At 48.4% G+C, this 16,339-nt stretch overlaps 1 protein-coding gene across 2 annotated transcripts in view; it reads left to right on the top strand.

The window, feature by feature from the left end:
- The window catches only part of PAX7 (paired box 7), a 148,938-nt gene that overhangs the window by 53,518 nt on the left and 79,081 nt on the right, over positions 1-16,339 (top strand). For both annotated transcript variants that reach the window (XM_073316339.1, XM_073316341.1), the window contains exon 5: positions 15,106-15,305. In XM_073316339.1, coding sequence (XP_073172440.1) covers positions 15,106-15,305 — 200 coding nt within the window. The remainder of the gene's footprint in view (positions 1-15,105; positions 15,306-16,339) is intronic.

Consider the following 16,339-nt stretch of genomic DNA (forward strand, 5'->3'; position numbering starts at 1 on the left):
AATCGAGGAACCTAAATATTCCTGTGAGAATCTGGGTCATAGAGATTCCTACGCCACCCACCCCTGCTGCTGGTGGAAGGGGTGTGAACAGAGCACAGAAGGTATAGACAGAGCACAGTGGGCATGGCTGAGGTGTCCCTACACCTGCCTCCAATCTCCAGTTGACATTTCAGCCCCTTGGAGCAATGGCCTAACTTAGAGCACCCTTCAGGTTACTCTAACTTATGCAGGGGAATGGACTCAGACCAGAACAGGCTCAGAACGATGGTATCACAAGGGTGAGCTTCTGAGATCAGTTGAACGAGGTTACTGCCTAGCTTGCAAGGACTTAGTGGCTGTGTGCACACCGGCGGTGGCATCTGTACACGCAGATCACTATCAAACCAAAACACACGGTGTAGAACAAAATAAATTACCTGTGCCAGTACGTTACCCTTCCAGCCATCATCCCCATGCGACAACGTCTCTCCCCGACCCCAGTAAGGCTGGAATTTCCCACTGGTACTGAGGACCACGCGTTCTGCCTCGCTGGTCAAATGGCTTTTCCTGAGTCTGGCCACATCTTCAAAACCAAAGTCCAGGTCATTGCAATGCCCTCCCCTCTGTGTCCTACCCAGATCCCCTTCCCTTGTTGCTGGAGGGCTAAGCACGCTGGTCCTCCGAGCCCAATTCTCTTTTGCCATCCTTCGGGATAGCATCAGAGGACCAGACCCTCAGCTGGTGTAAACTGGCACAGCTCAACTGATTGCAATGGAGCTGCCATAATTTACACCAGCTGAGGATCTGGCCCAGGAGCTTGTCCTCCGTGTATGAAAAATGATTAAAGGGAACTAGCGAGGTGGAGCAGGCCAAGGATGAGAGCATGAGAGGAACCCCCCAGGTTAAATAATTAGGCCCCTCCCGCTCCCTGACCTCCATCCTCCCCCTGGCCTTCATCCTCCTCCTGCACACCACCTTTTCTTCCCAATTTTGGGAGCCCCATTGAAGGGAAATGCTGCAGCAAGAGAGGCAGCAAGGAGAGGAGCAGGCGAGTCCCCACGGTCCCTCTCATGCAGCCCTCAGCTGGTTCCTGAGCCTGCCACAAGCACGCAGCTATGAATATTGAAGCGAAAAGGGCCTTTTATGGACTTCACAGATGTGCTGAGGAGTCGGGAAGGGCCCCTTTACCTCGGGGTGCTTTAAAAGGCCAAACAAAAGCCAGAAGAAAGCGGGGGAGGAGGGGAGGGAGGCGAGAACTAGAAAAAAGTTGAAAGAAAAGAAAAGAGACTGGAGTTGATGGATATTCCATCTGTTTATGCTCAGGCTAGTGCAGGGAATTGACAAAGGCTGTCGCAGGCATAGTCTCTCTCTCTCGTCTCCCCCCTCCCCCACCATCTCTCCCCAAATGTTCTGGATGCTCTGGTTCTGTTCACAGCTCAGACGTAACAGAATCTGTTTTCATGACCGGGGGTCCTTCCGTGGGGCACGGCAGCGGGCAGCTGCCATACCAAGCGCGGACTTCCAGTGGGACTCACTGGGGGTCCTGGTGGCTTTTATTTCTTTCACATTCAGAGAAGTAGATGGAGACTCTAGGACTAGATCCCCATGGGTGAAGCTCCATGGACACGCCACGAGCTGCACCGATTTATGTCAGCGTAGGAGGGGGCTTGGTCTGTGCATGGCATTGTCCAGGTGAAGTGTTAAGCAGCCCCCTTCTGCATTGCCTGGCATCCCCGAGACCCTTCTTGGAGTAGCAAACATTTAAGTGGTAAAGATCTCTGAACAAAGCACCGTCAGTTCTGTAACATATGAATGTGCAAGTGGTTTGGAGATCTAGTCCAAACATAGCTCATGTAATGGGCTTTATGTATATTTCCAAGAAAATTGAACCAGGCTAGATGGATGGCTAGATAGAGAAGACTGTGTGGTGATAGAGAGAGAGAGATGGATGGGCAGGACTCCAAAGTAAAGTCCTTGCCCAAGTCTTCACTCAACTCCAGTACTAGGAGCAGTGAAAACTCTTTGTGATGGTGGATCTCCCTAGTTCTTGCAAAATTAACATCTCTCCAAGCTGGAATATTGGGTGGTGCTGTTGATGGTCAGGCTTCGTGCTCTCCATTCCAAAATTCATGCACTGCTCCGCTCCTGATGGGTCTGTTGCTCCACAGTTCATGAGTCCCATGGTGCAAGACAGTGTGGGACGCCTGAATGCACTGCGGGTGTTGTGACATTGTACTGTTGCCTCAGCAATGTTCTCTCCTTGCATGTCAGGCTGTTGAATATTGACCTGTCATTCCCAAGTCATGTGGTGTTCTGTTGGGAAAATCCTACCCTGGACAGCACCTGTGACAGAACCAACGTGTATCTGCAACTTCAGCCGCCTGCTTCCACTTGGAGTGGAATCCAGCACGCATGACACCCTGTGCCACTCTTCCCCGGGCTGAACCATGGGCTGGAGAGAGGCTCCCATTGCCTTTTGGGTCTCAACATAAACACAGAGGTGCAGCAGCTTTGGGCTGCTGATTAGTTTAGGCCGAAAATGTGACTGAAACGGTGCTGCTTGTATCTATCTTAGGTGCTTATATCACCCCTTCCCCCCGTGCCATACAATCTTTTTAATGTATTTATCATCACTCCTCAGAGGGCTGGATTTCCTCTTATTACTGCTGGGGAACTGGGGCACAGCGTGACTAAGTGACTTGCCCAAGGTCCCACAGATGTCTGTGGCAGAGCAGGGAATAGTGCTGCCATCTCCTAAGTCCCAAGCTAGTGCCTTAGCCACGGTACCCTCCTTCCTCTCGTTCTGCAACAGTTGTGTGATCATTTCATGCCAAAGCACCTGATGAAATACACCCCAGTTTGACCTTTGTTATGAGCCCACAACATAGGAATGGCCAGACTGGGTCAGACCAAAGGTCCCTTTAGCCTAGTGTCCTGTCTTCCGACAGTGGCCAAGGCCAGGTGCCCCAGAGGGAATGAACGGAACAGGAAATCATCAAGTGACCCATCCGCTGTCGCCCATTCCCAGCTTCTGTTTGCAAAGTGGGGCCTGAGTTCTGGTGGAACTGCAGTGGTTTTGCCATGTTTTTAACCGGAACCAGGCACAGCGTGGGGGGCCAGTCCAAGTCTCACTTTGAATCTTCAGATTCACCATTTCAATTTTAAACTGCAGTGTGAATCCAGGGGACCCAAAATTGGAAAAGAAACTCATCACCTGCTGCAGACCAAAATCTCTGTATATTGCACAGCTCTTGCTGCATTTCGGTTTGCTGCCTGATCGAACCTGCTGACCCACACATTAAGAAGGGAGCTCGGAATGACATTTGATTTTCCATTCGCTTCTTTTTCAGGCTAGTTAATCTCCAGCTTTCTCTTCTCACTAGCTTTCTCCCCTCTCACGCACCCCAATACAATCTTGCACCTTCAGAGGAGGCAAGGGAAATGCCTCCCTCCCCTGCCCCCGTCCTTCTGGAGCATCGGCCTCATTGTTAGTGTTATTGCGAAGTTGTAAAGTCCATAATGGACATTACCTCCATCTGTGGTTTGGTTACAGCTGACCAGTTCAATGCCTAAATAATAAAAAACACCAAACCCCTCATCTCCTGAAGCCCCATACTAGTGCTGTGCTGAACACTGCGGTCCCCAGCTGAGCTGTAAATGACTTTTTCATTTTCCTAGCCCGGCTACCCAGTCTGTTTGGTATTCAAGGGCACCCCACCACTACGCACCATCACTCGGCTTGGACCGAATTACTTGATTAAAACGCATATCAACTATTATGTGATTCAGTTTTCTGCTATCGCTTCACACCACAGCCCCTAAACTATGTTAAACTGTAATATAGCTGTGGCGGGTGGGGGGAGGAATGGGGAGACAGAGGAGTTTACAGGTTGGGGAGAATGAAGAATCCAAGCTATATTGTAGACACCGGTTATTGTTTCTTTGTGGATGGGGCAGGGAGGGAGGGTGCATCTGGAGTTGGAATATCTCTCTGGCTCGCTTTTGAACATACCTGCAGCTAACTAGGTTGGGAAGGGAGAGTGAGGAAGGGTTATTCTGCAGAAATCCCACATTTAGGGCTCAGCACTTCATCGGTCTCAAATAAGAGAGACGGGAGGAGGGGCATTTTTGTTTTCCCGTTCAAAAAAAAAAAATCTCATGGAAATATCATTCTTTTGTGCCTGCAATATCGCCACCACTGTCTCTCTCCTCAGCTCACTTTTTAGAGGGTCTTGTTTGCATTTTGATGGATTTTGTTTGCTTTCTGCCGGTGCCTGCTCCAGAGGCAGATACTCTATTCCCGGGGCTGCTCCGCTCTTGCTCAGAGAGAACCATCCGTTGTGGTCAGAAAATGAGTACTCTCTGCAAATTAAAAAGAAAAGAAAAAAAAAAAGCATCTTTCTGTGGCTTATTTACCCTCCCAAATTGCTCCCCTCTCCAGTTGAGGTCAGTTGGTGAATCCAAAAGGGATTTTATGATCCACACCCCAGCACCGCTGTCCCCTCTTGGCACCTGGCACCCAAGCCCTGGTTTTTCTGCTTCCTCCTCCAACCCTATCAATATTGATTCCGCATTCTAGCCCGCAACTCTGCTACTGATGCAGTAGGCAGAACAGAAACCCTCTTGCTCTCCTGCCGCAGCACGGGTTGCAGCATGAAAACTTGTCTGGGTCAGTAAACGAAGCAGCTATGGCCAGCACCGTGGGCTATTCTTATCCCTGACAGCCTCGTTTTCCTGCACAAAAATAACTAGCCTGCCTGGCAAAGCAAGCCAATCTTCTGATGTCAATGCAAATCAGCGTGTGAAATCTCTGCACAGCCGTACGTTAGGGTTTTATACTGCCACCCATTCCATAGTATCTGAGTGCCATCAACCGTCTGTTTCCAGAGGTAGGGGGAGGAGAAAGCAAGATGGCACCAGAGTGAAAGAGCCAGGCTGTACTCCATCAGAGCCTCGAAAAGCCAATTCAGGAGGGCTCAAATGGAGAGGAGGAATACGGCCTCCATCTATATATGTTTAGTCTTCCTAGCGCCGAGCCGGATTGTGATACCCTTGCTCACACAGAGTAGGCCCTTACCCCACGTGTAGCCCCATTGATTTCAGCAGGGCTACTCATGGTGTAAGGTGCCGCTCAGCATGAGGAAGAGGTTCAGAGTCTGGCCTGGCGCATGTGTCATGGGGTCCTGATCAGAACGTGTACCCAGCCCAATGCTCCAGCGGTGGCAAAGATTTCCATCCAGCGAGCTCTTCCCTGGAGTGCCTCTTGGCTGCATTGTGACGACGTGACACCACGTCACCCGCTGCCGTGATGTGAGGAAACAGTGTCCCCTCACAGCGGGGGCTGGTTCCCGTGTCACCAGCCAGGCCTCGAGAGGCCTCAGAATAATGCTCTTTAATTGCCCCATGAGCAATTAATTGCCCCGTCAGGGTGGGAAGAGCCTGTGGCCCAAACTCCTAAGGTTCAGAGCAGAGTTTCAGGGTGAGTGGCAGAGCCCAGGAATGGATCCACGCGGCCTCCTGAGGGGCATTGTGGGTCAGAGGGTTTGGACGGCCAAAGTCTTCAGAGTGGGTTAACGCCACCCTGTGCTGTGCTGTTGATTCGAGGCTTCCCGATGCCTTACCCAGCTTCCCAGTGAGTAGGCACCCCAGCCCCTTTGATGCAGTCTTCTTGGGATGCCCCAGCTGCCCCCCTGACTTCGGAGTGATTTGGGATGCAGCCCCTTTCAGGCCGTGGCTTACCATGTGCTGACAGCACCCTGACTGGCTCCGGCAAGTTCCCGGCCACTCACAAAACCGTTCCCCTCTCTCTTCCTCTCAGTCACTTTTTAGGACAGGGCAGGTGGGAGCAAGAGAGAGGAAATGGAGTTAAAGGAGAGAGGGTGACAGAGAGAGATGAGAAATATTGAAGGAGAAAACACACAGCCCCCTTTTTGCCCCCCTCCCCGCCCAAATCCGATCTCTGCTATAATGAATGCATCTTCATGTCCAATCCTGTCTGCGAATCCTTCCAGAAAGCATCGAGGTGCTTCAAAACGAGGCAACGGGCCCTTGTAGAGCATCGAGGGCTCAGTCTGAGCCTGGAGGGGCTCGCCGTGGCCAATTCCACCTAATCCTGTTGATTAATTTAACTCCAAGGCTAAGAGGCTCCCAGAAGTAATGGAGGGAAAGGGCGGGGGAAGGGGCTGGGGAGAGAAAGGAGAAGTATGCCCCTTAATTATTGAGGGTTTTTCTTCTTCCTCCCCCAGCCCCCCATCCCCATTTCACTCCCCTCCCTTTCAAACTCCTGCAAACTCCCTCTGCTCAGCTCCTCCTAATTACACACCCCACCTCAGCTGGTGTCGTTACCCAGAAATGCACGTTTGCTGGCCCTAATTTACAAATTTTCTCATGCTAGACTGGACTGTAAAACCAGCTCCTCCTCCCCTCCAGCTCTCTCCTGTCTTTCAGACCCCCTCCCTGCAGCACCAACACACCTGCGTGTGTTGCTTTGACCACATACCCTTCATCCGGGAGGAGCCATCTTGTTTCATCCCACGCATCCTCAGTTCAGACATGGGCTTGAAGCGGATCATGCAAATCTCCAGTTAGCCTCTCCTCACCTTTTCTTCATCCTCTTGGCGGTGGGAGGTTGTGATGGTGTCAGGTTGTTCCTGGGATTTTGTTCAAGGTGAAAGTTGATGCTACAGCGAAGGGCTGGACCATGAGCCCAGAGCTGAATGCCCCCCAGCTTTGGAACTGTTTGGAGCTAGTTCAAGTTTTGCAGCTTGGGCTCATCTCTGCTCGCTGCTAGGCTAGGGTTTACTGAGCCAGATTCTTTGCTTCTGCAAATCGGCATAGCTCCATTGATTTCACTGGGTCTGAACTGGTTTAAACCAGCTGAGAATCTGGCCCATTGACGTCAGTGGAGTGACACTGATTGACGCCAGCTGAGGTTCCGGACCATTACTATCTTTATCAATTATTTTGTATTACAGTCATGCTCGCCTACTGAGAGCTGAGTCCTGTTGTGTTAGGCGCTGTACACGAACATAGTCCGAGCCAGCCAGACCTTCCCCCAAAGGGCTAAGGATCTAAATAATGGGGGAAACTTAAGAAGTGTTGCAAACCTTGCCAATTTTCAAGTTGGCAAACTTTCTCCTGTGCTGTAAACCCACATTTGTTGCTTGTTTCCAAGGGTGATTCAATTAAAGAAAAGAAAAATGTTTTTCTAGCTACAGGGCAGCTGCGCTGTGTGTTGGAGATAGACTCGCCCCTCAAAAACTAGGCTGGAACCAGTGTGTGTCCTGTATCTAGAATATACTGTAGAGGATCTGATTTTTCATCTCCCCTCTCTGTGCCATTTTCCCCATGTTTTTTTCTCCCTTCTTCTCTTCTTCTTCTTTCCTTTTCACAGGCAATCCCCACACATCCTTGAGGGATTGAAGGCGAGCGAGCTAATCTTTCCCTGTCCCTCATTACAAGGGGTGATGGGTGACCCATGCGAAAGGTGCTGCCTGGTTTTTCCACTGCCTTGCGTTTAGGGTGGTCAGTTACACTTGCGCAGAGGGGGCGTAAAATGCTCCCCAATTGCAATGACTGTTACTGTTGTTTGCATTGCAATCGCCCCTAGAAGCCCTAGCCCCATTGTGCTCGGTGCTGTACAGACGTATAACAAAGAGATGCCCCCACCCCACAAAGTTTACAGTCGAAGTGGGATTTGCCACCCTCTCACACCAGTGGTGACATTATACACCCACTTCACACACCTTTCCTCAGGTGCACGTGATGACACACGGTGTAGGGGGCGAAGGATCAGGCTCATGGACTTTATATTTCGGAGGCCTTGTCTACATGCAAAAGTTAGAATCATAGAATAACAGAGTTGGAAGGGACCTCTGGAGGCCATCTAGTCCAACCCCCTGCCCAGAGCAGGACCAATCCCAACTAAATCATCCCAGCCAGGGCTTTGTCAAGCCTGACCTTAAAAACTTCTAAGGAAGGGGATTCCACCACCTCCCTAGGTAACACATTCCAGTGTTTCACCACGCTCCTAGTGAAAAAGTTTTTCCTAATATCCAACCTAAACCTCCCCCACTGCAACTTGAGACCATTACTCCTTGTCCTGTCACCTGCTATCACTGAGAATAGTCTAGATCCATCCTCTTTGGATCCACCTTTCAGGTAGTTAAAAGCAGCTATCAAATCCCCCCTCATTCTTCTCTTCTACAGACTAAACAATCCCAGTTCCCTCAGCCTCTCCTCATAAGTCATGTGTTCCAGACCCCTAATCATTTTTGTTGCCCTCCGCTGGACTCTCTCCAATTTCTCCACATCCTTCTTGTAGTGTACCCCTTTAACTACACTGGTAGTGTTAAAGCAATATAAGAGCCCTAGTGTGGGTGCAATTAGACCTGTCTAACAGTGCTTATACCCTATGGCTTATTCCTATAAGGGAAGGGGGTAAATTAGACCAATATAAGACATCTTTATCACAGTGTAACTGTATCTACACTAGGAATTGTGCTAGCATAAATATTATGGTTTTAAAAAAAACCCACAGCTGTAAATGGCATAGTAACACCGATGCAAAATCTGGGGCCCTAATCAAACGATGCTTCTCAAAACTATCCAGTATCTCGGGTTCCACATCCTTGGAGTTTTTTAAGAACAGGTTGGACAAACCCCTGTCAGGGATGGTCTAGTATACTTGGGTCCTGCCTCAGCCCAGGGAGATGGCTTAGATGACCTCTGGAGGTCCCTTCTAGCCCTACATTTCTGTGATAATCAGGCTGGGTATTTTGCACGGTTTCCTTTTCCAGCCAGGATCGAAATACCTCCAGAACAGCCTGTCTTGCACTATTTTGCTGCTTCTGCTGCCTATCCTGGCTGGAGCCCAGTTGTTCAGAGGCATCCAGAGAAGAACAGTAATAAACAGGGGAGGTGGGGAAGGCATCTAAACACTTTCAAACTGGGGAAAAGAGTTGGCTCAAGTTTTGGATGAAGGCTCCTGGTGATTCGGGAGGAGGCCATTATTTTTGTGTTATACGCAGGGGGTGGTTATTCCTGCGGCTTTCTTAACCTTTTTGTTCGTGAACTTTGCTGAGAATAATAGCCGTGAGGTTCCCCCCCACCCCAGGAGCCCCCTGACTAGGAAAAGACTTGTTAGAGCATTGAGTCTATCTTTATGTAGTTACGGGAGATCATCCCCTTGATAGTAGAGGATGCATTGGCTAATCAGCTGATACTACACTCAATCTTAGCCAGAAGGCTGCCCGCATTATTTAATAAATCTGTGCCTGACAGTGGCAGCTGCATCCTGCTGAGACCAGCTGGTTTCAGACATGCCCTGGGATTTGTCTTGCTCCCTGGCCTGTTCCGTATGGTCTTGCAGTAAAACTACAGGATGTGGCATCGGGAGTTCTGAGTTGTATTCCCAGCTCTGCTGCGTGACCACAGGCAAGTCCCTTCCACTCTCCATGCCCCGTTTGTCAGCTAAAGCATTCTGGAAAATGATCAGACAGGGAGTGCTATGGAAGGTCAGTGTATCACTGCAGACACTTTATAACGATGGCTTTGGCGCTCTCCCATCTGGCACTGCAGCCAGGTAGATGGCCAGCAAGTCCCAAGGGTATGATCAGTTGGGTGTCATGACTACTGGCTATTCCCTGCCAGGCTTCTTGTAAGGGATTTTTGACCTGACAATTCGCAGATGTTTAAAGAAGTTTGGCTCCTTCCCATTAGGGGAGGCAAACGGGGGAGGGGGGGAGAAATGAAACTTATCTGAGTTTTGGGAGGCTCTCTCGTTCTACTTCCCCTTCTCCTACACCAGCGGGGATAATATTTTCGGTTGCAGCAGGGCTGTATGAATTAGTGGCAGGTATTCTGGCACTCACACCAGATAGCCAGAAGAGTGGGATGCATTGTCCATAGATATTGTAACACTACCTCCAGGTATATAAAACACCTGGATGCTGGATGTTTTGTTCATAGATAGTCTAGCACGACCACCAGGTAGCCAGGTGAGCCAGCTCCATTGTCTATAGATATTCTAGCACCACTCCCAGGTAGACAGGTGAACTGGGTGAAAATATTATTATTTATTATTAAGGTCACATTTATATTGTGATATGTCCAGATCAGGGGTTTCATTGCACTAGGCACTGTACAATAATATAGTAAATTACAATCCTTGGTCCGAAGCACTTACAGTCTGAAAAACAAGAAGTACCATGTGGATGAGACAAAAAAAGGGGTCAAGTTTAAGGGGTGAGGGAGGCAGGGGAACAGAAATAACTGGATCTGTGCAATTCTTAAGGTCAGGATCAGTGATCATAGTAATCACAAAGCCAATAGGGACTCTGGAAGTCCTCTCAGGTGGTTAGGTTGCCTGCATGTTTTCTAATGGCCAACAAGTCCATCCCACCCCTACAACACAGTAAATCTGAAACTTCTTATAATTACTGCACAATGAAAAGAGCAGCACTAAGTAGCTGTTCCTTATGCAACAGCCTGAGCATCGCTGCTGTGTGTGTGTGTGTGTATTTGTCTATACAACAACACATTCTGGTGCAGAGTGAAATAATGTTCAATCTGATTAATTTGCCTTCACAACTGTCTGTGGTGTATTGAGGACTCTGTTGTAATTGCAAGCTATCACTTTAAGAGTGGGGTGTGGGGGAGCTTGCTTGTCCTGCTTGCAGGCTCTTAGGAAAGTATGTGAGCAGAGTAAGTCTGGAAGGAGCCAGTTTAAAGCAAAGTGGGGTGAACTGTGCCTTGTTGCCTTAGTGAGCAGCCTACTTTGTCTCTCTCTGTTTTGGGTTACTGTGCATTGTTCTGGAGTCTAGGAACAAAAATAGTGTTCCTATGCAGCCTTCCAGCAAGAGTGTATTATATTTTTTATCTAACTTCTCTGTTTATATGCTGTGGACAAAACACTCTCAAGTGTCATCTCATTACCAGGGACAGCCTTCATTTTAGACCCAAACTTAGCTCTGTCCCAACTTTTATTATTGCAAATTATTCCCATCAAGAATGCCAACTAATGAAACTGACAGTTGCTTGTGAAATATACAATTATATTTATGTGAATGAAATTAATAATATGTTATTGGATTCCAGATGTGCTTGTGCAAAGTCTGGTTCTCCAGAGCCCAGATGTGCCTGCACCTGGCTAGAATTGTCTAGGGCCCAGTTGCATGGGCATGTTGCACCATTTAAGAATCTAGAGATTTTCCTGAAAATGCAAGAACCAATGAAGCTGATCATGTACCAGATTTGTGCTACAGTCAGGATTCTAAAGGCCTTCTAAAAATAGTGGCCTGATGCTGGTCTCACTGTGGTCAACAGCAGAACTGTTATTGATTTCATTGGAACCACGATTTGGCCTACTGGGAATAACACGTGAGATATCGAAAATATGAGGACACTATATACTGTACTGCAGAAAGGGATCTGTGGATCACAAGCTAACTATGAGTCAACAGTGTAACACTGTTGCAAAAAAAGCAAACATCATTTTGGGATCTACAAGCAGGAGTGTTGCAATCAAGACATGAGAAGTAATTCTTCCGCTTTACTCCGTGCTGATACGGCCTCAACTGAAGTATTGTGCCCAGTTCTGGGTGCCACATTTCAGGAAAGAGGTGGACAAATTGGAGAAAGTCAAGGAGAGCAACAAAAACGATTAAAGATCAAGAAAACATGACCTATGAGGGAAAATTGAAAAAAATGGGTTTGTTTAGTCTGGGGAAGAGAAGACTGAGGGGGGCACATGATAACAGTTTTCAAGCACATAAAAGGTTGTTACAAGGAGGAGGGAGAAAAATTGTTCTTGTTAACTTTTGAGGATAGGACAAGAAGCAATGGGCTTAAATTGCAGCACGGGTGGTTTAGGACATTAGGAAAAACGTCCTAACTGTCAGGGCTACTAAGTACCGGAATAAATTGCCTAGGGAGGTTGTGGAATCTCCATCATTGGAGGTTTTTAAGAGCAGGTTAGATGAACAGCTGCCAGGGATGGTCTAGATAATACTTAGTCCTCCCTCAGTGCAGGGGACCGGACTAGATGGTCTCTCGAGGTCCCTTCCAGTCCTACGGTGCTGATTCTATTGGTATCCCACAGGTGGAAATAGAGGTTGGGTTACAAGCAGTGGGAGCCCCTGGCACGGTGATTCCCACAGCTCTGAGAACATGCAGCCATTACAGCAACAGCAGAGCCCAAGGAATGCCTGGTTAACTCAAACGGACGTGGCCCATTGCGCCTGCATCTAACAGCTCAGTTCAGACACACTGAGTCCTCCTCACATAGAACCAAGAAAGGAAAGCATCCTGCCCTGCAGCACGCTGGATCCAATGGCATGTTTGACCTGCTCGTTATAAATAATTGGCCCCCGTTGGGACATTTGCCTCATGCTCCACAGGCTGTCCGCATTGTTCGGCAGCTGTTGAGAACGCCACAGCTGGGATTCCCAGTCCTGGAAGCAAAAAAAAGGAGGTTTTGGTGGAAAGTCCTGATCACCACAAAAGGGCACAGTGGAGAAAAAGGGGCCAGATTCATCCCTGGGGCAGCTCCATTGACTTTATCCGGATTATTCCAAGGATGGATTTGGCCCTGCATATGTTACTCATGCATTTAATCATAGCTGATAAAGGTTTGGCCTAATAGGAGCAGATTGGGGCTGTGACCATTGCACTGAAACAGATTATGGTCCTGATTCTGCTCTCAGCTACATCAGAGTAAATAGGAAGTAATGCCATTGAAGTCAGTGGAGTTATACTGGGGTATGGGCGATCAGAATCAGGTCCTCTGTAGTTAATCAATGTGCATTTAAGTACAGTCTATTGTATTAATGAGAGACTGAGAAAGAGAAACAGACAGAGAGATCAGATTTCTTGTTTCGCTGAGGAGATCTAAGGCTTTACACATCATATTTTCCAGTCTGCATCCATACTGATCTAGGGCATATACCACGAGAGCTGGAGTTGTCTCTCACCTTCCCACACAGAGACACGGGGTACCGGCCTAGATTAAGCATTTTGTGCATCGCTATCTGCACCGCAGGTGCCACTTGACCTGCGGCGGGGTCGCTAGGGAGCGCTCAAAAGTGATGCAGTCTAGCACATTTCTCCCAAGCCTCCCAATAAGGTTCACTGGGCCTCGTTTTTACACTGGTGTAACTCTGTGGACATCAGTTGAGGATTTGCACTTGAGACCAGAATCAGGCCCACTAACTCTGGGGCAAACTCTTTTAGTCCAGGTATGGTCTATTTTGTTTTGTTGTTTAATGGTACGTCCCATACACAGCAAAGACTTTACACTGGCAGCAGGTCCAGGTTAATACAACACAAACAAATGCTGAAGCATGATTCTTTCTTTCTTTCTTTCTTTCTTTCTTTCTTTCTTTCTTTCTTTCTTTCTTTCTTTCTTTCTTTCTTTCTTTCCCTCCCTCCCAGATAAAAGATTGTAGCAGGTGGGATATCAGACTTAATAATGAAGACAGAGTAGTTAGAGTGAGAGACAGGACTGTAGTCAAAACATGTGCAAACAACAGAAACTTGTTTGCTTTCCCCCTCCAAGATCCAAGGACTTTTTCTGTGAGTTGTGATTCCCTTTAACCTTGTACCATGCTGATAGGAGATGCAGTTATTGACTTAACAGGAGACTTTTCCCTGTGAGCTGTTTTGAAGCTAGTGGGAGTTCTTTAAACTCCTAGCGTCTCCCTTAAGATGCTCTTAGCCAGTAAAAAATGCTCCTTTATGGACTCATTATCATTCTCCCAAAGTGGGGCCCAGGGGTGTCCTATTCACTGAAATCAGGGGGCCAAATGCTACTGTTGAGGACTGGAAGTTGGGGAAGTTTCTCTGTCTCTCTTGTGAATTTGGTCCTGGTACATATGCTGGATTGCCAATTCTGGAGAACAAAACCCTCCCTTTATCCATAGGACAGGTGGAGCCGGGGCAGCAGCCGTGAAATCTTCCTGTGCACTGGGCCCAGCAAAGGTGCATCATGCCCACCAGAAGGGACCACCTCTAGGGTTGACAGGGGAATTCACTCAGCTCATGGCCTTTCTGCAGAGATGGCCAACAATGAGCACTGGCTGTGGCGGGTTTTGGGGAAAATGGATGCTTGTTCGCAAGGAACTAAACCGAGACCCCTAAACTCCTGTCACGAGGGGCATCAAACTGCCACCAGCTGACCCAGGCTAAGGGGCAGTTTAACTGTAATGTAGACTGTTTGGATTCAGGCTGCAACCTGAGCTCTGGGACCTTCCACCTTGCAGGGTCCTAGAGCCCGAGCTAGTCGTGCTAGGTCCTCTGCCCTCCACTTAAAGCTCCTACCCAGCTCTGGGCATCTATAGAGGATGTACGTTCTCTCAGCTTCTGAGGAGAGATGCTGTTTCCATCAGCATCAAGCCAGCAGCCCTCTGGGCAGGCCAGAAGTAGAAACTCTTTTCATGCCACATGAGAGCTGTTGAGGTTTCACCTTTGTTTCCATGTCCCAAATCAGGACAAAGCGTTCACAAATGTTCACGTACTGATCATCCGAAAAATATTATAATCATCAACCTGGGTCACCTGGCATGTTTGGATCATTTCTAGGTGTTTCCTCTCAATTCTGACCTTTTCTATGTTGAAACTTTTTAGAAAAAATAGAAATTAACATTTCAAAATGAAAAATAGTTCCCAGCTGGAAAATGAAATGGTTTGGTTCAAAAATATCAAAATGGGACATTTCTACCATTTGGAAACTTTTCTTTTTTTCCAAACAATTTTCGAGTCAGGAGATGCATCGAAGCCGATCCTTTCCCACAAACAGTTTCAGTTTCGACAAATCAGCATTTTTCTGGCAAAAATGCTTTGTCAGAATATCCCCGACCTGCTCTACCCAGAAGTAGAAGTTGGCTTGGTGGACACCATCACTGTAGAATTGCTCTAATTCTGGTTAGGGGGGTGGCTGGGAGGTGTTAGTAGGCTATTATCTACAGGAGGTCAGACTCGATGATCTGATGATCTATTCAGGCCTTAAACTCTATGACCGTATTGGATTCTCTCCCTCCCTGTAGCTGTTTAATTCTTGTTTCTGCACCTGCTTCTCCTTTGGCTTTTCCGCCATTTAAGCCTCAATCCTCCTTTTCTTTCCCTCGCCAGGTAACAGGCTGGATGAAGGCTCAGATGTTGAGTCTGAACCGGACCTACCCTTGAAACGCAAGCAGCGCCGTAGCCGGACCACCTTCACAGCCGAGCAGCTGGAGGAGCTGGAGAAGGCCTTTGAGAGAACCCACTACCCAGATATCTACACACGAGAGGAGCTAGCCCAGAGGACCAAACTCACAGAGGCCCGAGTACAGGTAAGGACAAGAGTCAGGACATGTCTGAGTCCCCCGATAACACAGCAGCCAAGGGATTCTCTAGGTCCATTGACCTAGGAGAAGGGGGCCCTATCATTTATCCATGATGAGGAGGGGCTGAGAGTTGGAGGATGACACGGTGGGTGTTCCATTTCTGTAGGACCAGGTGACCTGGGCCTGAGATGTAAAGTTTGTATCCAGATCCAAAGTTTCCCCATAGCCCAAGGATGTTCCCACCTGGGATTTTGGTTTGGCCCATTACAATTGCAAAATTTCAATCCAGATTGGGATCGTGATCCAAACTTTCCCAAAGCTGATGGGGTGTTCAGATCTATGTTTAGTGCCTTGAGTTGGGAAGGGGCTGTATACCATTTACCTAGGAGTGGCCGGGGTCGTTTCTACCATTTACCATGCCTCAGCCTCCCCTCTCCCCGCCCAAGGGTTTGGATCATATTTTGCAAAGTTTGCAAATTCTGCGTGTGAATTTTTTTTTCTTTTTGCCAATCTCCTGAGAGTTTGCGGTGGGGGGAGGGAGGGAAGAGGAGAGGAGGAGGAAGGGAGAGAGCTATGACATCGACACAATTAATAGCCCTTGTGGGAACGCCGCACATAGGCCCTTATGTCTTCCAGATAAAGGCTGGGTCAGCAGTGTGTGCAAACATGCAGAGGGATAAGAAGTGTGAACAGATCGGTGGGTATAATAGAGTCCCCCGGGGAAAGGGAAGGGGGGGGGCGAGGATTGTGCTGGGTTAAAGAAGTGAAATGGAGACACCAACAGCCAGTGTGGGCAGCGCTATTAGGTTTCAGGCTCAGCGTCGGGGGCTCTGTGTGTCGAGGCCAGCGCTGAATTGCAGAGGCAGGAGGGAGGGAACAAGCAACCCTGTCTCATGACAGGGAAATAACTATTCAGTGAAATGACCTTTTGGAAGCAAAACAGGCGTTTTTCTGTCTGAGATTCCCCTCAGAATAAGAACCGGCCTGTGTTAATCACCCCGAGGCCAGCCCAGCCGTAGGGCTGCATCCTCCCAAAACCA

The sequence above is a fragment of the Lepidochelys kempii genome, chromosome 18 (assembly GCF_965140265.1).
Source record: "Lepidochelys kempii isolate rLepKem1 chromosome 18, rLepKem1.hap2, whole genome shotgun sequence".
Classification (NCBI taxonomy): Eukaryota; Metazoa; Chordata; order Testudines; family Cheloniidae; genus Lepidochelys; species Lepidochelys kempii.